We start from the raw sequence: 20,835 nt of genomic DNA on the forward strand, positions 1-20,835 counted from the left end.
GGTGTTGTCAGTGATGACTTGGAGATTTTCGAGGCTAACAGAAGAAAGATAATTTAAGAGAAAGCAAGCAAGACTTAAGCAGTGACCAGCAGGGTGTAAGGATATTGTCAGGAAGGGGAAAATGACTCCATGTGGCAATGGGCAGGACTTCTAGTAGACAATGCTCTTAAGGCAGGGCATAGCAGTGGTAGGAAATTGGTCATTCTGGTTCATTGTTAGGAAGAATTTTCTGGTAATTTGCCATTAGCTTGAAATTTTATAAATCAGACAGGAATTTTCATTTTTTTTAAAAAAAAAGATTGCCTGTTATGAATTATAATTCTATAGTTGTATCCATTCAGATAAGTCTTTTGGAATAGAAATCCCTACCCCCCTTTTTTCAGTGTTGAATCTTGCCCATTACACACATCCTGTAAAGGGAAATGGTGTATGGTGGGGGCACATTTTAGAGAACCTTTTAGAATCTGGGAGGGTGATCGTTACACACTTGTGTGTTAAAACACTGTTGAGTCGTTTACCATCTTTGATTTCATTTTCATGATGGCTGGAGCAAAGCACTTAAAAAGGGTAAATGGCAAACCACTGAACAGGAACAGACCACACGAGCTGGGCTCATGCAGTTAATTAGTCATCTCTTGTCAGCAGGGACCCTGCAGAGGCAATAGCAGACAGCTATGAGGGAACTGGAGAGATGAGTTTCTGGCATGGATATGGATCTTATATTGTGGTAACAATAGTTTATTCTTTAAATCAGGGAAATGAGAGCAAAGTTGCTTAGCAATCATGTGGGTGCTAAAAGAATGGCCTTTGGAGGAGCAGGCATTTGAAGTGGGATAAATTCAGCTTTTTCATGAAACTTGCAAACACCCTGATTAGAGCAATTCAGGGCAGTCCTTTTACAAATCAAGAACTTGTAGTCCTCTTTCTTTCTGATTGATTTTGTCTTAATCTGCTTTTCAGCTTCCTCATCTGGAGAGGGGGCTAGTGCCTTTTTAGAATACTTTCTCCCAGAGGCAGGTACTGGGAGATGAGGGTTCCCAGAAGGAGAATGGTCCCAGATTTTTAGGTGCCATGTTCTTCTTCACCACTGGATTTAACTTGGCTCTGCTGAATGGTGCCAGTGATCTTCTTGGGCCCCGGAAGAATTGATAGGGTGGGGCTGGGGTAGCACCAGCGCATCATTGCAACTTAGAAACTATGTGCATGCATGTCTACAGAGTCATCTTTGTATAGGCAGGGCTATCTGTTTTTCTAGAAAGCGCGGGAAAGTGACATAGCATGGAAAGAACACCATCGTGAGAGGCTTGCCAGTCTAATCCCAGTTTCATTACACATAAAGCCGTGATTTGGGGCATGTGTCCTAATCTCTGACTCAACCTCTTCATCTGTAAAATAGCAATAATATCTACTCTCCCAGTGAAGAGACTAAGACAAATTAATGGATAGTGTGAGTCTACTACAAAAAGCATAAATTGTTGTATACGCTTATGAAGTTTCCTTCTACTAGTTTATATTCTGGCCATCAAAAATGTGGTTTCTTGTACAACTTTATTTTTTATTTAAAGAACTTGAGATACTATCTAGACTTTTAAAAAAATTTCTGATAAAAAGTTTTAAAGATAGCACACAGTGTTTTTCCTCTTTTAGAAATACTTTTTCATTAATTTCTTGTTTGTTGTTATTTTCTTTGAAGATGACTTATCTTTTCTAGACTTTACTAACAATGAAAAAAGCTCTAACAAAGCTGAACTTCTTTTTTTTTTTTTTTTTTGAGACAGAGTCTCACTCTGTTGCCCAGGCTAGCGTGAGTGCCGTGGCGTCAGCGTAGCTCACAGCAACCTCAAACTCCTGGGCTCAAGCAATCCTCCTGCCTCAGCCTCCCGAGTAGCTGGGACTACAGGCATGCGCCACCATGCCCGGCTAATTTTTTCTATATATATATTTAGCTGTCTGTATAATTTCTTTCTATTTTTAGTAGAGATGGGGTCTCGCTCTTGCTCAGGCTGGTCTCGAACTCCTGAGCTCAAACAATCCGCCCACCTCGGCCTCCCAGAGTGCTAGGATTACAGGCGTGAGCCACCGCGCCCGGCCTAAAACTGAACTTCTGATCTAAATTATAGTTCTTTTTGCTGAATTCATGAAATGAGTTTGGGTTGACAGTTAAGGGTTTTAAAGATAAGTCCAAGTCCTCATTTTACAGTGAGGATACTGAGCCCAAGTGAGTAAGTAGCAATACCAGGGCTGAAGCTCAGGTCTCCTCCTCCAGGCTCCTTGATACTATAATGTGCTGCCTTCCTCATGATTTGCTTAACTAAGTAAAGGGGCTTAAGAAAATTATCACTGAATTCAGCTATTTCTCTATTTAACAAGAATGCTGTTTAATTGTCCAAGGCCAAAGTCTAGTGTTCAAATCTAAATCTTCTTCAGTGAGATCACTGAATTAAACTAAGCACCTGCACATACAGAGACCATTGTTGATTTTAGAGAACTGAAGACACAATGTTCCTTATTACTAGAGAGCACTGGCTCAGGAATTGCAAAACCTGAGCTGGTCTCAGTTCTGCTCACTAACTTTAGTCAAGAAAAAGAAATTTAATCTTTTTGAGCTGGTACTCATTGTTTGTAAAGTGAGATGACAATATGACATCCATGGCCCCTGCCAGGACTTTAGTTGGAGGATCTATGAAACTCAAAGGCAGAGAACAGGGTAGGTGTGGGAGAGATCATGTTTTCTTTTTGTTCCCTGAGGACTTTGCATTAATTAATTACTTTTCTCATGTTATTCCCCAATCTGGAAATTCTTCTATTAATAGTTGCCTCTATTTCTATCCTAAACCTATTCTTATTTCTCCTTTCGGCCCTAGGTTACATTTTACTTCCTCTCATGAGGTCACTGTAGACTATTTCGCCTTTTTTGAACTCATTTATTGCCCTTGTATCTCACTTATCCATTAATGTACCATGGTACATTGCTGTGAAATATGTCATCCTTTTACACCTCATCCCTAGGGAGTAGGTTAATGTAGAAGAAAAAATACAGACTATGAAGATAAATAGATTGATCTATGTGATCTTAGGCTGGCCATTTAAAATATATATATATATATTTAATTTTTAAAATATGTAGTACATTTTTGAATAGGTAAATTTTTTTCAAAACTTAATAAAAATGGGGGAGGTGCTGTGAAAAGTCTCCTACCCCTGGTCTCCCATCAAACTTGTCTTCCCTTCAGTTATTAGTTTCTTATGGATCTCTCCAGAATTGCTCATTTTATTATCCTTTTTCTTTTACACAAAAGATGGCATATTATACATACTCTTAGGTACCTTATTTTTTTCTCTAAATTTATCTTGGAGATTTTTCATATCACCACATAGTATACTTCCTCATGATTTTTCACATTTTATGAATGTATGTATCATAATTTAACTAGTGGTTGGGAATTTTTACTTGAGTAAAGTCCAAAATGATTTTAAAATTTGAATGACTTTTGAGCCTGACCTGAGAAGTAGGCTCTTCATTTCTCTAAAACTTGTATTTCCATAGTACTTAACAGTTTTTAAGCACTTTGCATTCTTGAAATTGATCTTCAAAAAACCTCTTTGGGTTAGATAATTACTATATAGGTTTTACTAAGTAAATAGAGAAAGAAAATATCTATTTAGTATTTTGCTGACTGTGTTGCAGGATTCTTCAATAAAAGCTCCACCGTACTCTTTTCATGTGCTCACTGGCAAATACAGGGTTTGCTTGAGAAACACAGCCTGCTTTGTAGAGGCTGATAAAAGTCTTCATTACTGCATTTATAACCATTTGTGAATTTACTTCCTTAACTTACTTCCTTAAAACCAGTAGAGCATGTAGAAAAGGATTTCCACATAAATGAAGCTTTGAGAAACAAAACAAATTGAGAACAAAGATATGCAATATTTTTAATAAACATTTTTAATCTTAAAAAAAATCCCAACTAACACACGTGTGCAGAAAAAGGGACTTGCTTAATGGAATTTGAAAGTGTTTATTGAGATGATATGGTTCCTTAAGTAGTTAAATGTTTAGGGCTGAGAAAAATGGGGAATATTTTAACCTGGGACTCAACCAGGAAGATTCTTTGTTAAAGAAAGTATAGCCTTAGCATTGTAATTTGACCTGTTCAGAATGCACAAATGAAAGGGAAAGGACTTAAGCTTTATTTTCAAATTTTCATTTAATGTAAAACAAGACTAGAACTGAGGTAGCCCAAACTGCTCATTCACCTACTCTGCCTGAATATTGAAGTGTGCACTTAGGTAGGTTATTGTAAGACCAATAGCCCTGCATATGTTTGTATGTTATGAAATGAAAGTTTTCTATAAAATATTTTCAACCATTTTGGTGACTTCTGAAATATTTTTGCCAATTTTTAATTAGTAATTCTATATTAGGCCCTTGATTTCCTTCTCTTTTTATAGTTATGTTCTTTTATACTTATACTGAAACTTAGCCTAGAGTCATAGAATTTTAGTGATGTTTGAACACACAGATTACTAATTTATATTTGGTATGTTTGTATATTAATTTTCCCCTTTCTGTTGAATAAATGAGAAACCTGAAGCCCAGAGAGGTTGTGACTTGCCCAGGTCAGCCTCCTTGTCCAGAACCCCTGGCTTCTGGTGCCTAGTACCAGGTTCTTCCTCTGACCAGCTCGAATTGGCTAACCCTGCTCTCCTTGGGGAAATAGTTTAATGTTGAACACATTCACTTGCCCCCCCCCCCAGCCCCATTTCTTCTAATGTGGATCAATTAATAAAAGAGCACAGGGATATTATATTCACAGATCTTACATGGAGCCTGCTCATAGTAGGCCTGTAATAGAGACTTGTTTGAAGTGAGCCAAAACTAGGGAGGGAATAAGAGAGAATAATGGTGACAAGTGGAGGCTGGCACGTGAGCAGACCTCACCCTGTGTTTGCTAGTTTATTTTCCATCTTTCTCTTCCCAGGCAGGGTCCAGTGTGTTGTGTTTACACAGTGAAGGTATCATGTGCTCATTAGTGGGAGCCTTTAAACTACTCTCTTTTCCCCCTGCAGGTCCTTTCCCATAACCTGTGCACAGTGCTGAAGGTTCCACATGACCCCGTTGCCCTTGAAGAGCACTTCAGGGATGATGATGAAGGGCCTGTCTCCAATCAGGGCTACATGCCATATTTGAACAAGTTCATTTTGGAAAAGGTATGATTCTAACCTTTTCTGGCTTACAGCATTGTTTGATTTGCATGTTTCAAGTGGGCCCCAGAGCCCCTTGATGGTGAATTCACTGAGGAGTTGAGGTGTGAAGCATCAAGGGATAAATCAGGCTCATGCCTGTAATCCCTGCACTTTTGGGAGGCTGAGGTGGGAGTATTGCTTAAGGCCAGGAATTTGCGACCAGCCTGGCCAACATAGAGAGACCCTATTTCTAAAATAAAAATAAAAATAAATTAGCTGGGTGTGGTGATGCATGCCTGTAGTCCCAGGTACTAGGAGGTTGAGGTGGGTGGATTGCTTGAACCCAGGAGATCGAGGCTGCAGTGAGCTATGATCACTGCACCCGACGCCAGCCTGGGTGACAGAGAGAGAGACAGACCCTGTTTCTAAAAAAAAAAAAAAAAAAAAAAAAGAGAGAGAGAGTGATTAAATCATAAAGGAAAAAGGATGAGAGACTGATGAGGTTTCCTATTTCTCTCTCTCCTCCACTTGGTTCGATATTTTTCCAACTTTGTTCGTTCTTTGAAACAAAGAACTGTGTTTTATGTCAGTCTGTACCTGTCCTCTCTCAGAGTGCTTTTTAAAAAAAATTTGGTTCGACCGGGCGCAGTGGCTCACGCCTGTAATCCTAGCACTCTGGGAGGCCGAGGCGGGTGGATCGCTCGAGGTCAGGAGTTCGAGACCAGCCTGAGGGAGACCCCGTCTCTACTAAAAATAGAAAGACATTATATGGACAACTAAAAATCTACATAGAAAAAATTAGCCGGGCATAGTGGCGCATGCCTGTAGTCCCAGCTACTCGGGAGGCTGAGGCAGTAGGATCGCTTAAGCCGAGGAGTCTGAGGTTGCTGTGAGCTAAGCTGACGCCACGGCACTCACTCTAGCCTGGGCAACAAAGTGAAACTCTGTCTCAACAACAACAAAAAAAAAAAAAAAAAAAAAAAATTTGGTTCCACATGTACTGGCAATGGTTGTTAAAGCATGGAGTAAAATGTGAATCAAGTGATGATAATTATCTTTAACAGTATAGATATAATACAGCAAACTTTTCATCCCAGACTTTTCAGGGTACCACTTGAATACTTCCTTTGGGGTATGTTCTGAGTAAGGATGTTGTAAAAACCTATTAGATATTTGGAATCCAGATATAACCTACTGATATTTGCTGCCATGTCCACTTTTTCCGTAGGGTTGGATAATTAAAAATTGACACAAAAGTGTTAAATTTAATGCATAAAAAGAAGAAAATAAACTGGATGGTACATTTAAATAATGTTAAAGGAGTATTGCACGAGCCCAGGATTTCGAGTTGGAGGCTGCAGTAAGCTATAATTAGACCATTGCACTCTAGCCTGGACGACAGAGACTCTGTCTCAAACAAACAAGCAAAAAACCATGAGAAAGTGCATTATATTTTTCAGAAATTTTGCAGCAAAGATTATAAAAATTATAGTGTGTTCATTTGTGTAGTACTCTTTGTAGCTATGTGTGTTATTCCATATCAGTCTCATAATACAATTTCCTGATCTTTCTTTGTATATGTATGTTTTATGTGTCATACATGTTTTGTTAAAGATTTTCTATGCAGAGATGATAGCATTGCTTTGATTGTGCTTTTTTCTCTTTTTATTGATTTTTTAAATTGACAAATAGGAATTGTATATATTTATGGTATACAACATGATGCTTTGAAATATGTATATGTTGTGGAATGGCTAAATCAAACTAAGGTGCATTATTTCACATGCATTTTTAATCTGTGGTGAGAATACTTAAAATCTCTTAGCAATTATCAAGTGTTTAATACTATCGTTATTAACTATAGTTACCATGTTGAATGATCATACTTTAGAAAAAAAGAGGAGAGAAAAAAACTATATGATAATGAGAGGTTAAGATTTATTCAAATTCACAAAAGCCACTTATTATATCATTCCATTTATATAACTATGAAATGTCCAAAATAGCTTGGGGTTGAGGGAAGGTAGAATGGTGAGTGACTACTGTTGGGCTTGGGGGTTCTTTTTGGGATGATGAAAGTATTCTAGAATTAGATAATGGTGATGGGTATAAAGCCTTGTGAAAATCCAAAAACCACTGAATTTTATAGTTTAAAAGGATAAATTTTGGCCATGCTCGGTGGCTCATACCTGTAATCCTAGCATTCTGGGAGGCTGAGGTGGGAGGATTGCTTGAGGCCAGAAGTTTGAGACCAGCCTGAGCAAGAGTGAGACCCCATCTCTACAAAAAATAGAAAAGATTAGCCTGGCAAGCAGTGGCACGTGCCTGTAGTCCCATCTACTCGGGAGGCTGAGGCAGAAGTGCTTGAGCCTGGGAGTTTGAGGTTGCAATGATCTGTGTTGATGCCACTGCACTCTAGCTGGAGTGACAGAGTGAGACTCTGTCTCAAAAAAAAAAGTAAATTTTGTGGCATGTGAATTATATCTCAATAAAAAAATTAAATTGTACAGAAACTGACGTATAAGGTCTGAAAACTTCACGGTATGATACTATACCATTTTCTGGAGCTTTGTTTTGGTTACTGTTCTGTTCATTGATAGGTAGCCTATTTGTTTTCTACAGTTGTATTATAATTAAATACATCTTAAATCCAGCAAGTATTTGATGACCTGCTGTGTGCATGTATTTAATCTTAAAAATTATAGACAGTGGCCGGGTGTAATCCAGCCTGTAATCACACCTGGTAATCCTAGCACACTGAGAGGCTGAGACGGGAGGATCGCTTGAACTCAGGAGTTCAAGACCAACTTGAGCAAGAGTGAGACCCCATCTCTACAAAAAATAGAAAAATTAGCTAGGTGTGCTGGCGCATACCTGTAGTCCCAGCTATTTGGGAGGCTGAGGCAGGAGGATTGCTTGAGACTAGGAGTTTGAGGTTGCTGTGACCTATGATGACGCCCCCGCACTCTAACTGGGGAGACAGAGCGAGACTCTGACTCCAAAAAAAAAAAAAAAAAATTATAGACAGTAAGCAAAATTATGTCTGTTAATAGAATATTATAGAATATACTGGGAAATTCTTAGAAGTCTGGAAATAGCTTTGTTTTTCTGTACTAGAATTTGTGTGGGCTGGGCCTGTAGATAGAGAAATGAGGTTTAATATCTTGAAATGCTGTACCCTACTACTGCATTTTGTTCTCCTTGCTGTAACATTCTTTAAACCTCTTGAATTTTAAGTTTGAAAATGTTCTTTATTTTAGTATTTAGATATTTTATAATTTGTAACTGCAGGAGAAAATATAGCAGTAGTATTAAAAAAAGTCCAAAATGTGCTACTAAATTTGGAGAAAAACTTATTCACGGAGAGAGTGAGGATGTGATGAAACAGTGAGCCCTTGTTTATTATTGCTTAGCCACCTGGAGTGGAATTTTGCCAGTCCTGCAATTCAAATAAAGCAGCCAAGCTTTCCATGGTGTGGGTTTAAATTGAGCAAAGATTAGTGCCTTGTTTTGCAACTTGGTTGGAAAAAAATGCCAGTAGTGATTTAAGAATGTTGACATAAAACTTAGAGATTGTCATTAGTTATGCAAAGAAAATATAAAATAACGTCAAAACATTTGCAGGGTGTGCTATCATGTCTCATTCGATTATCATGTTAATCCTATGAGACAGAACTGGAATTATCCCCATTTAACTCAGGAGGAAACAGAGCCTAAGGTCACCTTACTAATAAGAAGTTGATAGATTTTGAACCTAAGCCATTTAAATCCTCCATCGTGTTTCTTTAACTGTACTATTGAGGGATTAATTACTTCCGTTCAGAATTGTGTTTTTTCCAGTTATTTGGATACATAGGGGGAATATTGGTCAAAGGCAGGGAGAGAGTTGCTTAAAAGCCATTCTGATAATCTCATACTGCTCAGCTTCCATCCAGTTCTCTTCAGTTCTTTCTCAAGTGTTTTAAGATGATTCTCTTCTCTTAATTAGTGTGTAGTGTTCCGTAGTGGTTGTTTTGTCAGTTTTTTTCCCCAAGTTGTTTTAGGGGTTTTTCTGCCTTTGCCTGGGAGAATTATTCTGAAGGGGTTAGGACCAAGAGATTAATTATATAGAAACTTGCTTTCCAAAAAGTAATTTTTACATTTGGTTTCTATATTTACTTCTTTATAGATAATCATTCCTGTTGTTCTTTACATTGATATTAGTAGAATTTATTTTCAGCTTTCCTGAGACTTCAAATAATTAACCTATCTGTTGCTCTTTTACCAATTATTTTGCCTCCCTTGAGTATTAACTTTTTTGTTTGTTAAATTCCTTTTTTAGTAAACGAATGGAATTCTGTAAACATCTAGGAAGACACTTTTGTGGGTTTTTTTTTTTTTTTTTTTTGGCAAAGAGACCTGGATTTTCTGACAGCGAATAATTGAAGAAAGTGGTATATTACTACCTTTTTGCTATTTAGTCCTAATCAACTACCTCAAAAACTAGTTCTACTTTAGCATATTTATGAGGCAGTCTAGTTCTTTCATGAGATTGAATGGCTGATTAGGCTTGCTGGTTCAAATCGTTGTCAGTTCTTTTACCTGATTCTCCTATTAAGGCTTGGTCTGGGCTTATATGATTAGAAGCAATAATCCATTGGCAATATGCCAAGTTCTAATTGGGGAATCTGCTTTCCAACAGAAGCCTTTTTGTTTTTGTTTTTCTGGAAACATACATACACACAAAAGAAAAACACATACAAAGAACAGTTCAGTTCAATATATGTCTCTCCTAGAGGTTAGCAGCCTCTGTTTTGTTTTTCTAGTCTGACATTTAAGCTTTTTTCCCCTTGGTTTATTTTCTTGCTGTTCATGTGTCAGTTACAGTTCTTGCATAAAGTGTGGTTTCACGTTTCTTCTGTTAGTTAAATGAGTATGCCTTCAGCACTTAAAACACTTCAAATGTGTGCCTAACAACCATCATTTAATAGGAAGTGGTACTGCTTTTCAACACCCAAACCCATGCTTCTGCATGGTTCTTTCTTGTTGCCTTTTAGCTTATGATATTTTTTCATTTATTGTTGTTTGAAAGCTATATAGTTTTAATTTGGCACATTGACTAAGTTGGACTATATTTCCATCATATTTGTGAAGCCATAGAGGACTGTAAACTTTTGAGTGAATAAAGGGATTTCATGATGAGAAACTATCAATAATTTTATGCTGCTGAACACTTTGACTAACAAACTCTAAGAGTCATGTATGGTTTCAAGAAATAGTGTTTTTTAAAATAACAGTTTTTTGATATATAATTCACATACCATATAATTTGTTTAACATGTGCAATATAGTGGTTTTTAGTATATTCACTATTGTGTGTAACCATTACCACAATCAGTTTTAGAATATATTCATCACTCCCTCCCCCAAAATCCCATACCCATTGCCAGTCACATACCCCTCTCCCACAGCTCTAGGCAAGCACTAATCTTTCTGTTTCTGTGGACTTGCCTATTCTGGACATTTCATATTAACGGAATCATACAATAGGCAGCCTTTTGTGTCTGGCTTCTTTAATTTAGCATAATGTTTTCAAAGTTCATCCTTGTTGTAGTATGTAACAATAATTCATTCTTTTTTATGGCTGAATGATATTCCATTATGGATATACTGTGTTTTGTTTACATATTCATCAACGGATGGACATTTTGGGTTGTTAAGTGCAGCTATGTTGGCCTTCTCTCTGTTCCTCAAATTACCAAGACCCTTCCTGCCTCAGACATGCAGCTTCCTCTGCTGAAAGGCCAACTCCACCCATAACATGCAGCCAATTCTTATTTATCCTTTAGGTCTTAGCTTGATTGTCACTTCCTCAGGTAGATTTCTTTTTTTTTTTTTTTTGAGACAGAGTCTCACTCTGTTGCCCGGGCTACAGTGAGTGCCGTGGCGTCAGTCTAGCTCACAGCAACCTCAAACTCCTGGGCTTAAGCAATCCTACTGCCTCAGCCTCCCGAGTAGCTGGGACTACAGACATGCGCCACCATGCCCGGCTAATTTTTTGTATATATATATTTTAGTTGTCCATATAATTTCTTTCTATTTTTAGTAGAGACGGGGTCTCAGTCTTGCTCAGGCTGGTCTCGAACTCCTGACCTCGAGCGATCCACCTGCCTCGGCCTCCCAGAGTGCTAGGATTACAGGCGTGAGCCACCGCGCCCGGCCAGGTAGATTTCTTTAGGTAGCACCCTACCCTTCTAACCAGCTCTCCTATAATGTGTTCTCACAGCATCCTGTGCTTTTCCGTCGTAGCATTTACCAGTTTTCATCATATAGGTGGTTGGGTTGTTGCTGTATTGCTTGGTATGTGGTTCCTCCTCTACAGTATAAATTCTGTGATGGCAAGGACTGGTTCACTGTTGTCCAGCTCTTAGCACAGTGACTGGCACCTGGTAAACCCTCATAACTATTTAGATGAATGAATGAACAAATGAACACTACATACTAGGCAAAGGGGATACAAAGATGAATAAAATATGGCCTTTGATTTCTAAGAGTTCGTGATTTTGTGTGAGCTATAGTAGATACAGAACTGGGATCAGGAAGGAGTTTCAGGTTAGAAATGTATGTGTGGCTTTATAAGAAGAGCCTATCCCTTTTCTTTTTTTCATTTTTTCAGCTCTTGTACTTTTGCTTGGTAATGCTTATATAAAACTATTATTTTTTCCATTGAGTTATGATTCACATAACATAAAATATACCTTTTTTTTTTTTTTTTTTGAGACAGAGTCTCGCTTTGTTGCCTGGGCTAGAGTGAGTGCTGTGGCGTCAGCCTAGCTCACAGCAACCTCAAACTCCTGGGCTTAAGCGATCCTACCGCCTCAGCCTCCCGAGTAGCTGGGACTACAGGCATGTGCCACCATGCCCGGCTAATTTTTTCTATATATATTTTAGTTGGCCAGATAATTTCTTTCTATTTTTTTAGTAGAGACAGGGTCTCACTCTTGCTCAGGCTGGTCTCGAACTCCTGACCTTGAGCGATCCACCCCGCCTCGGCCTTCCAGAGTGCTAGGATTACAGGCGTGAGCCACCGCGCCCGGCCAGCCATTTTAAAGTGTATAATAGTGGTTGTTAGTATATTTGCTATGTTGTGCAGCCATCAGACCTATCTAATTCTGTCATTCTTAAAAGAAACCCCATATCTATTTAGCAGTCAGTTCTTCCTTTTCTCAATCCCCTGGCAACCACTAACCTACTTTCTGTCTCTATGGTTTGCCTATTCTGAACATTTCATATTAATGGAATCATACAATATGTAGCCTTTTGTGTCTGGCTTCTTTCATTTAAAATAATGTTTTAAAGGTTTATCCATGTTGTGGCTTGTGTCTGTACTTCATTCATTTTTATGGCTATATAATATTCTGCTGTAGTGATACACTACATTTTGATTACCTATTCATTGGTTGATGGACACTTCTTAATTTTTTTATTATAGCCATGCTGGCGGATATAAAAAACTATTATTTTTAAGCCTTTAAAAATTGGCAAAGAGTAAATGATAGATTGATGTAAGAAACGGTCCCTTGCACTTTGTTTTCCATCTCTCTAAAACAACTCCTAAACAACCAGCCCTTTGACATCTACATTCTACACTGGGTGCAGAGCACTGACAGAGAAAAGTCTTAGAGCCTGACTCTGCTCTATCTTCATCTGCATAACCTTTATTTGCCCTTCAGAATTAAGCATGATGTACCCAGCCTCCATCCCCACCATCTGAATTAGATTTAAGCTCACCCTGTACTGCCCTTTATTGTCAGTCTGTCGTCCTCATTGCACCAGATTCCTGATGACAAGAAGCTCCTTAAAGTAGGGACTGCATATGTCTTATTTGATGTGGGACCCCCCCATACCAAGTACACTGACTGGCCTGTAATAGACAGATAATAAATATTTGCATATCCTCAGATATACAGCAAGAGACAAGATCTAGAATAGGGTCTTGAGCTACAGTTTAGCTCAGAGACATATTGATACAGACATTGTTACACTATTTACAAGCAGCAAAGGTGATCGAGTCTTTCACCCTTCTGCACAAATGATTGCATTCTAAATACACTCTAATCAGCACCTTGGTTTTTTCCCTACTTTATATTTCCCTTTATTTTTGGAATATGATATATACAAAAGAATATGCAGGATATACAAAAATTATAAAGCATAATAATAAAAGGAACATCTATGAACCTACCACTCATCTCGGGTAGAACATCACTAATACTGTTGCATCTACCTCTGTGCTCTTCCCTTTTCTCATTTTCTTGCCTCCTCCCAAGAGGAAATCACCATCCTGAATTTTTTGTGTATTTTCCTCTCACATTAGAAAAAAGTTTTATCATATATGTATATCTTAATGTATGGTTAATTTTTGTTCTTGAGACATAAAAATGAGATCATGCTCGATGTAGTCTTTTGTGAGTTGCTTTTTTCATTGGACATTGTATGATTCTTCCATGTTATGCACCTTGTTTCATGTTGTATCTTGGAGATTGTTTCACGTTAACATATAAATAACTCATGCTGTTTTTTTCCTATTGTAGCTCTGTATACGGTCAGTATATCATGTATTAGTAATAATCAAATAGTTTGTAGCATTTTGTTATTTAGCAGGATTTTTCACATATATTTCTTTATTTTTATTCTTAGAACCTTGAAAACCATTTGTTTTAGTGTTTGGTATGTGACATTCTGAAAACTCAAGGTTACTTTGTTTGGCATAATACCTTGTATGGAAGCACTTGAATACTAATGCTTTATATACTATTTGATATTGAAAACTAAAGGATTTTGTATTTTAAAAAATTGTGGTAAAAATGTATAACATAAATTTAATCCTCATAACAACTTTTAAGGGTACAGTACAGTATTTTAAATCATATGTGCATTGTTGTACAACAGATATTTAGAACTTTTTCATCTTGCATGACTGAAACTCTATATCCATTGAACAACATCCCTTGTCCTTCTATCCCCAGCTCTTGGCAACCACCATTCTATTTTAAATGAGTTTGATTCCATTAGATACACCATATTATAAGTGCAATCAAGCAATATTTGTCTTTTTGTGAATTGCTTATTTCGCTATTTCACTTAGTGTAGTGTCCTTAAGGTTCATCCTTGTTGCATATGACAGGATTTCCTTCTCTTTTAAGGCTGAGTGATATTCCATTGTGTGTATATATCACATTTTCTTTATCTGTTCATCCTTTGATGGACATTTAGTTTGCTTCTACATCTTGGCTATTGTGAATAATGGCTACAGTGAACGTGAGTGTGGAAATATCCCATCAAGTTCCTATTTTTAGTTGTTTTGCGTATATACCCAGAAGTGGGATTGCTGTATCCATATGGTAGTTCTACTTTTAATTTTTTGAGAACCCTCCATACTGTTTTCCACAGCAGCTGTAACATTTTACAGTCCCACCAACAGCATACAAAGGTTCCCATTTCTCCACATTCTTACCAACACTTGTTCTGTTCTGTTTTTGTGATAGTGACCATCTTAGCAGGTGTGAGGTGATATCTCATTGTGTTTTGATTTCCCTGGTCATAAGTGATATTGAGCATCTTTTCAAATGCTTCTTGGCCATTTGTGTATTTTTTTTTTTTTTTTTAAGAAATGCCTATTTAAGTCCTTTGCCTGTTTTTATGTCAGGTTATTTTGTTTTTTTGTGATTGAGTTGTAGGAATTCTTTATGTATTCTGTTCTAAAACCCTTAAACTGGCATTTTCCTACAGGCCAATTCTTAAAATTATAAAGCCCCTTGTGATTGGTCTTTGTTTGCTTTTCCAGCCACATATTTAGTCACTCCCTCTCAGGAACTCTATAATTCACCACAAAATCCACAGAGAATCACTTCTTGTTCCTCGGAGCAAGGCTGTATGCTTTCATGCGTATGTCATTTCCCTTGTGTGGCATATCTTCCACTTAGCATTTTTTGGGTGTCGGTAGATAGAATTGGTGGTGGTGGGATTGGAAACCAGTTCTGCGTAGATGTCCTCCATTGTGTAGGTGGTCTCCATCCACTGCATTCTACAAGCAGTTTGGCATGATAGAAAGAGTGGCATTTGAGCTTTAAACTCTGGTTTTGATATTTACTGGCCATGTGAACTTGTGAAAGTATAATTGACCCTTGAACAATGTGGGGGGTTACGGGTGCCAACCCCCTATATAGTCGAAAATTCATGTATTACTTTCAACTCCCCCAAACTGTTAATAGCCTACTGTTGACTGGAAACCTTACCAATAACATAAACAGTTGATTAACACACATTTTGTATGTTATATATGTAATATACTGTATTCTTACAACAAAGTAAGCTAGGGAAAAGAAAATGTATTAAGAAAATCATAAGAGAAAATTCATTTAGTATTCATTAAGTAGAAGTGAATCATTGTAAGTGTTTTCATCCTCAGCATCTTCATGTTGAGTAGGCTGAGGGGGAGAAAGGCTGAGGGGGAGAAAGAAGACGAGGGGTTGGTCTTGCTGTCTTGCGTGGCACAGGTGGAAGAATATCCATGTATAAGTGAACCTGCACAGTTCAAACCCGTGTCACTCAATGGTCAACTATATTCAATTTTTCTGAATTTCTATTTCCTGATCCATAAAATAGAGAAGATAATTAACCTTACGGGACTAACAAAAATGTAAGTGAGAAACTATATATAACATGCCTAGCTTCTAGCATAATCAATAAACAGTGATAAGGCAAAAAAAAAAAAAAAAAAAAAGCAAGCAAGCAGAGTGGCAGTAATTGCTGCTGCTGCTGCTTCCCTCCATGGAATCATTTGTGTTTGATGGGGGCATAGGAAATGGTGTCAGAAGGAGACAAGGTACTAAAGACAGAACACAAAGGATATTTTCCTACTCTTGAAGACTGGTTTGCCAACTGCAAATTCTAGTTAGAGATCAGGTGAAACTTCTTATAGCTAGCTAATGACTTCTTCCTTATAGTACACACAACCCTTTGTTCATATCTTCCCCCAAAGAAATGCTTTGCTCATATTGTCCAACTGTCCACTCGTACCTCCTTCAGTACATCTTCCGTATTGTTCCAGAATATGTTCTGTTTTTTGAAACAGGGTCTTGCTTTGTTGACTGGGCATGAGGGCAGTGGCATGATCATAGCTCACTGCAACCTCAGCTCCTGGGACTACAAGCATGCACTGCCACACTCGGCTAATTTTTCTATTTTTTGTAGAGAAGGGGTTCTCGGTATGTTGCTCAGGCTGGTTTTGAACTCCTCACCTCAAGCTATCCTCCCACCTTGGCTCCCAAAGTGCTAGGATTACAGACAGGTGTGAGCCATTGTGCCTGGCCCAGAATATGGCTTTTAAAATGGAGATTGTATCTGTTGCTCTCTTCAACTCTTTCAGTACAGATAAAGTCCTAACTCCTTAACATGAATGATGAGGCTCTTCATGATCTGGTCTTCACTTACCTCTCTAGCCTCATTTTTCACTGTTTTCACACAGTGGACATTTGCTATTTTTTTTTTTTTTTTTTGGTCTACCATCGGAACTTTTTTCCTGTGTTTGGGAAATTCCATAGGGTGTTGGTGGGGAATGGGACCTGTCTCACACCTCAGAAACTGAAAAGTTCAGATACTCATTTTCCCTACTCCTTGGTGACTGGAGCACAGGAATGTGACCCAGGCCCAGCCAATTGGACTTTGCAGTGAGTGGCACAGAGGATCAAGGACAGGGATGGTGGTAGCAGTGGTAATAGTGGTGGTACCTTTGTGTTATGCTGGCAGTGGTGTCTACCTCAGATTATTCCTTTGAGTGGTTTTGGCTGCATTTCTGGCTGCCTGCCCTACCTTGATACTAGCCTAGTTTCAGGGGTTAGATTTTCCAGCCCTTGCATTGGATCTGTGAGTTTACCTGTTGTTTTTCCAATAAATTCCTTTTCTGTTTAAAGGAACCCAAGGAGGTTTTTGTTACTTGCATTTAATAAGAGCCTTGACTCATACTACCTTTGCAGCACCAAGTGCCCCATTCACATTTAACTTCGTACTCTTCCTCCAAACTGACCATGGTTGTCTCTACTTCTGGGCCTCCTCACATTCTGTTCTACCTGGAACACCCTTTATCCCATTCTTGATCTGTTTGACTCTTGATCATCCTTTAGGACGGTGGTCCCCAACCTTTTTGGCACCAGGGACTGGTTTCATGGAAGACAATTTTTCCACAGACGGGAGGTTGGGATGGGGAAAGGCAGAGCCCAGGCAGTGCTGTGAACAATGGGGAGTGGTTGTAAATACAGATGAAGATTTGCTTGCTTGCCTGCCCGCTGCTCACCTTCTGCTGTGCAGACCCCTGATTCCTAAGTCTCATGGAAGACAATTTTTCCATGGATAGGGAGGGGCAGGAGCAGTAGCGCTCTGTGGCCTGGTCCCTAACGGGCCATGAACTAGTACTGGTCCATGGCCCAGGGGTTGGGGACCACAGCTTTAGAACTCAGCTCTGTCATAGTGCCACTCTTTCTGCAAATCTTTCCCCAGATCTCAAGATTGGGTTGGCTCCTCAGTGTTCCCACAGAATCCTTTGTTTATCTCCATTGTGATACTTGTCACACTCTATTGTAATTGTCTTTACTTTCCTTGGAGACATAGGCTAGTATTGTGTTGAGTATCTTTGCACCGTTCCTGGCAAATAATAGTTACTATCTAAATTTTATTTGTTGAATGAGTAAAAAACTCTATTTATAATTATACACTGTTATATGAAAATTTGTCTACTTGTATATCTGTTTTCTCTAATAAACTGTAAACATTCTAAGAGCACAGACCAAGTTCTTCATCTTATCCTTAATTTATAGGATAGTACCTGGCTCATAGTAGATGCTGAGGCAATGTTGAATGCATGAACTAATGAATGACTGGCAGGGCTGTCTCTCAGTTAAGTTCTCTCAGTTCAGTTAAACAGTTTTTCCCAAAAGAAGCTATCTTCTTTGACCATAGGTAAAGATGAGGTATCTGCATGTGGCACATGCTGAGTAACTGACATTCTCAGCTCCTTCTATGTACAAGGATTGATAGTTTATTTAGGAAGATAATGTGTATACATGAAAAAATACGTTTGACGGGTTAGTATATTTTATTGCCAAGTGAGTGATATGGACAGGTATTTCAGTGTCAGACTAAATGTAATATTATTAATTGAGCCATTGAAACTATAGTACCTAGAGCAAATATATAGAATATGGCTGTTGGTTAATTGGATTGATTAAAATGGAAGCCTAAAGGAGGCTTCATTTTTCTATTTTACTTGCCTTATATACTGCTTATTTTGGACTGATTCATTGGAGTTTTTCCTCATTCCTTTTTAGGTCCAAGACAACTTTGACAAGATTGAATTCAATAGGATGTGTTGGACTCTCTGTGTCAAAAAAAACCTCACAAAGAGCCCCCTGCTCATTACAGAAGAAGATGCATTTAAAGTATGGGTTATTTTCAACTTTTTATCTGAGGACAAGTATCCATTAATTATTGTGCCAGAAGAGGTAAGATGTGGCTTTGAGGTTTTTTTACATGGCCACGTTAGCATTTAATAGACCTGTCTTAGAAGTATTTGTGTTATTTCAGTAGATATTGAAAGGTTCTGACTAGTGTTTTTGGATCACAGCCAAAACAGCTTGAATCCAGAAAAGCCCCAAACTTAGTAGTTTGGGCATGTAATGACCCTGGAGATATGCAGAGATGGTGGGGCTCTTCTTCTCTAAATTGCTGTGATTATAAATGAATCCATCCTTATGTCCAGAGAGTCTTTATTCACTACAAGCCACAGCATAATTTTCAGACTACTTGCATACTGGAAAAACCATAAGAACTGTCTGAGTGATGTTATGTGGGAAACATATAGGATCTAGAATGTTGTTCTCAAGGCTGTTTGATGTGAGTAAATAATGTTCTTGTTTTAAAGTTCAGGATGATGACTTTCTGTACTTTGTAAAGTAAAAGAAAAAAAAAATCTGCTTATTTTGTTTTGGGCTATTTTCCCTAAACTTCCAAAGGAAAAAGTAATAGGAGTAAGGTTTCTGTGCTTACTGCCCTAAAAATTTATATGTATAACACATGCTTATTATGGTAGGAAATTTAGAATAGACTAATAATATATAAAGTTAAAACCAGCTGTAATCCCTCCACTTAAGAAAAGTCATCTGTAATCCCTTGACCTTGGACAAATTATTTAATCTTTCAAGTCTTAGTTTTCCCATCTATGAAATAAGGCTAATTGTAATGTTTGCTCTAAGAGTTGTGAGGTTCTGCACTTAAAGGATTTAGTTAAGTGCCCAGCATATAATATGTACTCAGTAAGTATGTTGACTCCTATGGCTACTATTACATACCTTGTTGCACACTAGTCTGCTTATTTTCTTAGGAAAAATTTTCCAGCAGTGGAATTCTTTTCTTTTTTGTATTTTTATTTATTTATTTATTTATTCTTATTGTAGCATATTGTGGGGGTACAAAAGTTTAGGTTAGGTATATTGCCCTTGCGCCGCCCGCCCGCCCCCCCCCCCCCCCCCCCCGTCAGAGCTTCAAACATGTCCACCTTCTAGATAGTGCGCATAGCACTCATTATGTATGTATACACCCATCCCCTCCCCCACCCACATCTGCCTGACACCCGATCAATGTTATTCCTAAATGTGCTCTTAAGTGATGATCAGTGAAACCAATTTGATGGTGAGTACATGTGATTTCTATGATTCATATTCATGTTAGGGACATAACTGAAATCTTTTTAAAAGTTTACACTGCAATATGTTAGTGAACATCAGCAAGCCTTTATTGACTGCCAACAGTAAGTGAGACACCAAGGAGAATACACATAAAATGAAAAAGATTACTTCCTGCCTTCAGGGAATTCACGTTCTGCTGAGGAGAAGAATAAATGTCGTGCAAAGCAAAATAGACTGCTTGTTATAAGAGAGTTGCAAATGCCATGCAGATACAGAGAAGGGAAAAATTTATTCCAACAAGGGGAAGTAAGAAATCAGGGAGGGCTTTTTAAGAGAGGCAATATAATGTAGTAATTAAAAGCAAGGCCTTAAACTTTTTAAATCAAGGACTAGAGAGTAAATATTTGAGGTTTGTGGGCTTTTGGGGCTATACTGTCTCTGTCAAAACTACTCAGCTCTGCTGTTGTAGCATGAAAGCAGCCACAGACAGTATGCGGCTGTGTTTCATTAAAACTTTTATTTACGGATGTTGAAATTTGAATTTCATATAATTTTCATGGGCCATGGGATATTATTATTTTGATTTTCCCCAACCATTTAAATGTGAAAACTATTCTTAGTTCATGGATGTTATAAAAACACATGGTGAGCCAGATTTGGCTTGTGGGCTGTAATTTGCTGATCCCTGGTTAAGAGAAGGGCTCTGTCGTACCATATCCAGAAAAAAATTAAAAAAAGAAGGGCTCTGGGGTCAGATTCCTTGGATTTGGATTCTGGCTCCATGACTGTTCATTAGCTGTATGACCATGGGCAATTTACTTACATCGTTTTTGCTAAAGTTTCCTCAACTGTAAACTAGGGCTAATGCTAATATCTACCTCCTAGTGTTCTTGTGAAGATTTAAATGAGAAGAGTGCTTGGCCCTTAG

The 20,835-nt window shown here is 38.1% G+C and overlaps 1 protein-coding gene across 2 annotated transcripts in view; it reads left to right on the forward strand.

Annotated features, from left to right (window-relative positions):
- The window catches only part of SWAP70 (switching B cell complex subunit SWAP70), a 68,950-nt gene that overhangs the window by 16,527 nt on the left and 31,588 nt on the right, over positions 1 to 20,835 (forward strand). Inside the window, exons 2-3 of one of the 2 annotated variants that reach the window (XM_069469558.1) lie at positions 5,071 to 5,211; positions 18,552 to 18,725. In XM_069469558.1, the coding sequence (XP_069325659.1) occupies positions 5,071 to 5,211; positions 18,552 to 18,725 (315 nt within the window). The remainder of the gene's footprint in view (positions 1 to 5,070; positions 5,212 to 18,551; positions 18,726 to 20,835) is intronic. The other variant, XM_069469559.1, reaches the window with a different exon arrangement.

Source organism: Eulemur rufifrons, chromosome 6 (assembly GCF_041146395.1).
Source record: "Eulemur rufifrons isolate Redbay chromosome 6, OSU_ERuf_1, whole genome shotgun sequence".
Taxonomy (NCBI): Eukaryota; Metazoa; Chordata; class Mammalia; order Primates; family Lemuridae; genus Eulemur; species Eulemur rufifrons.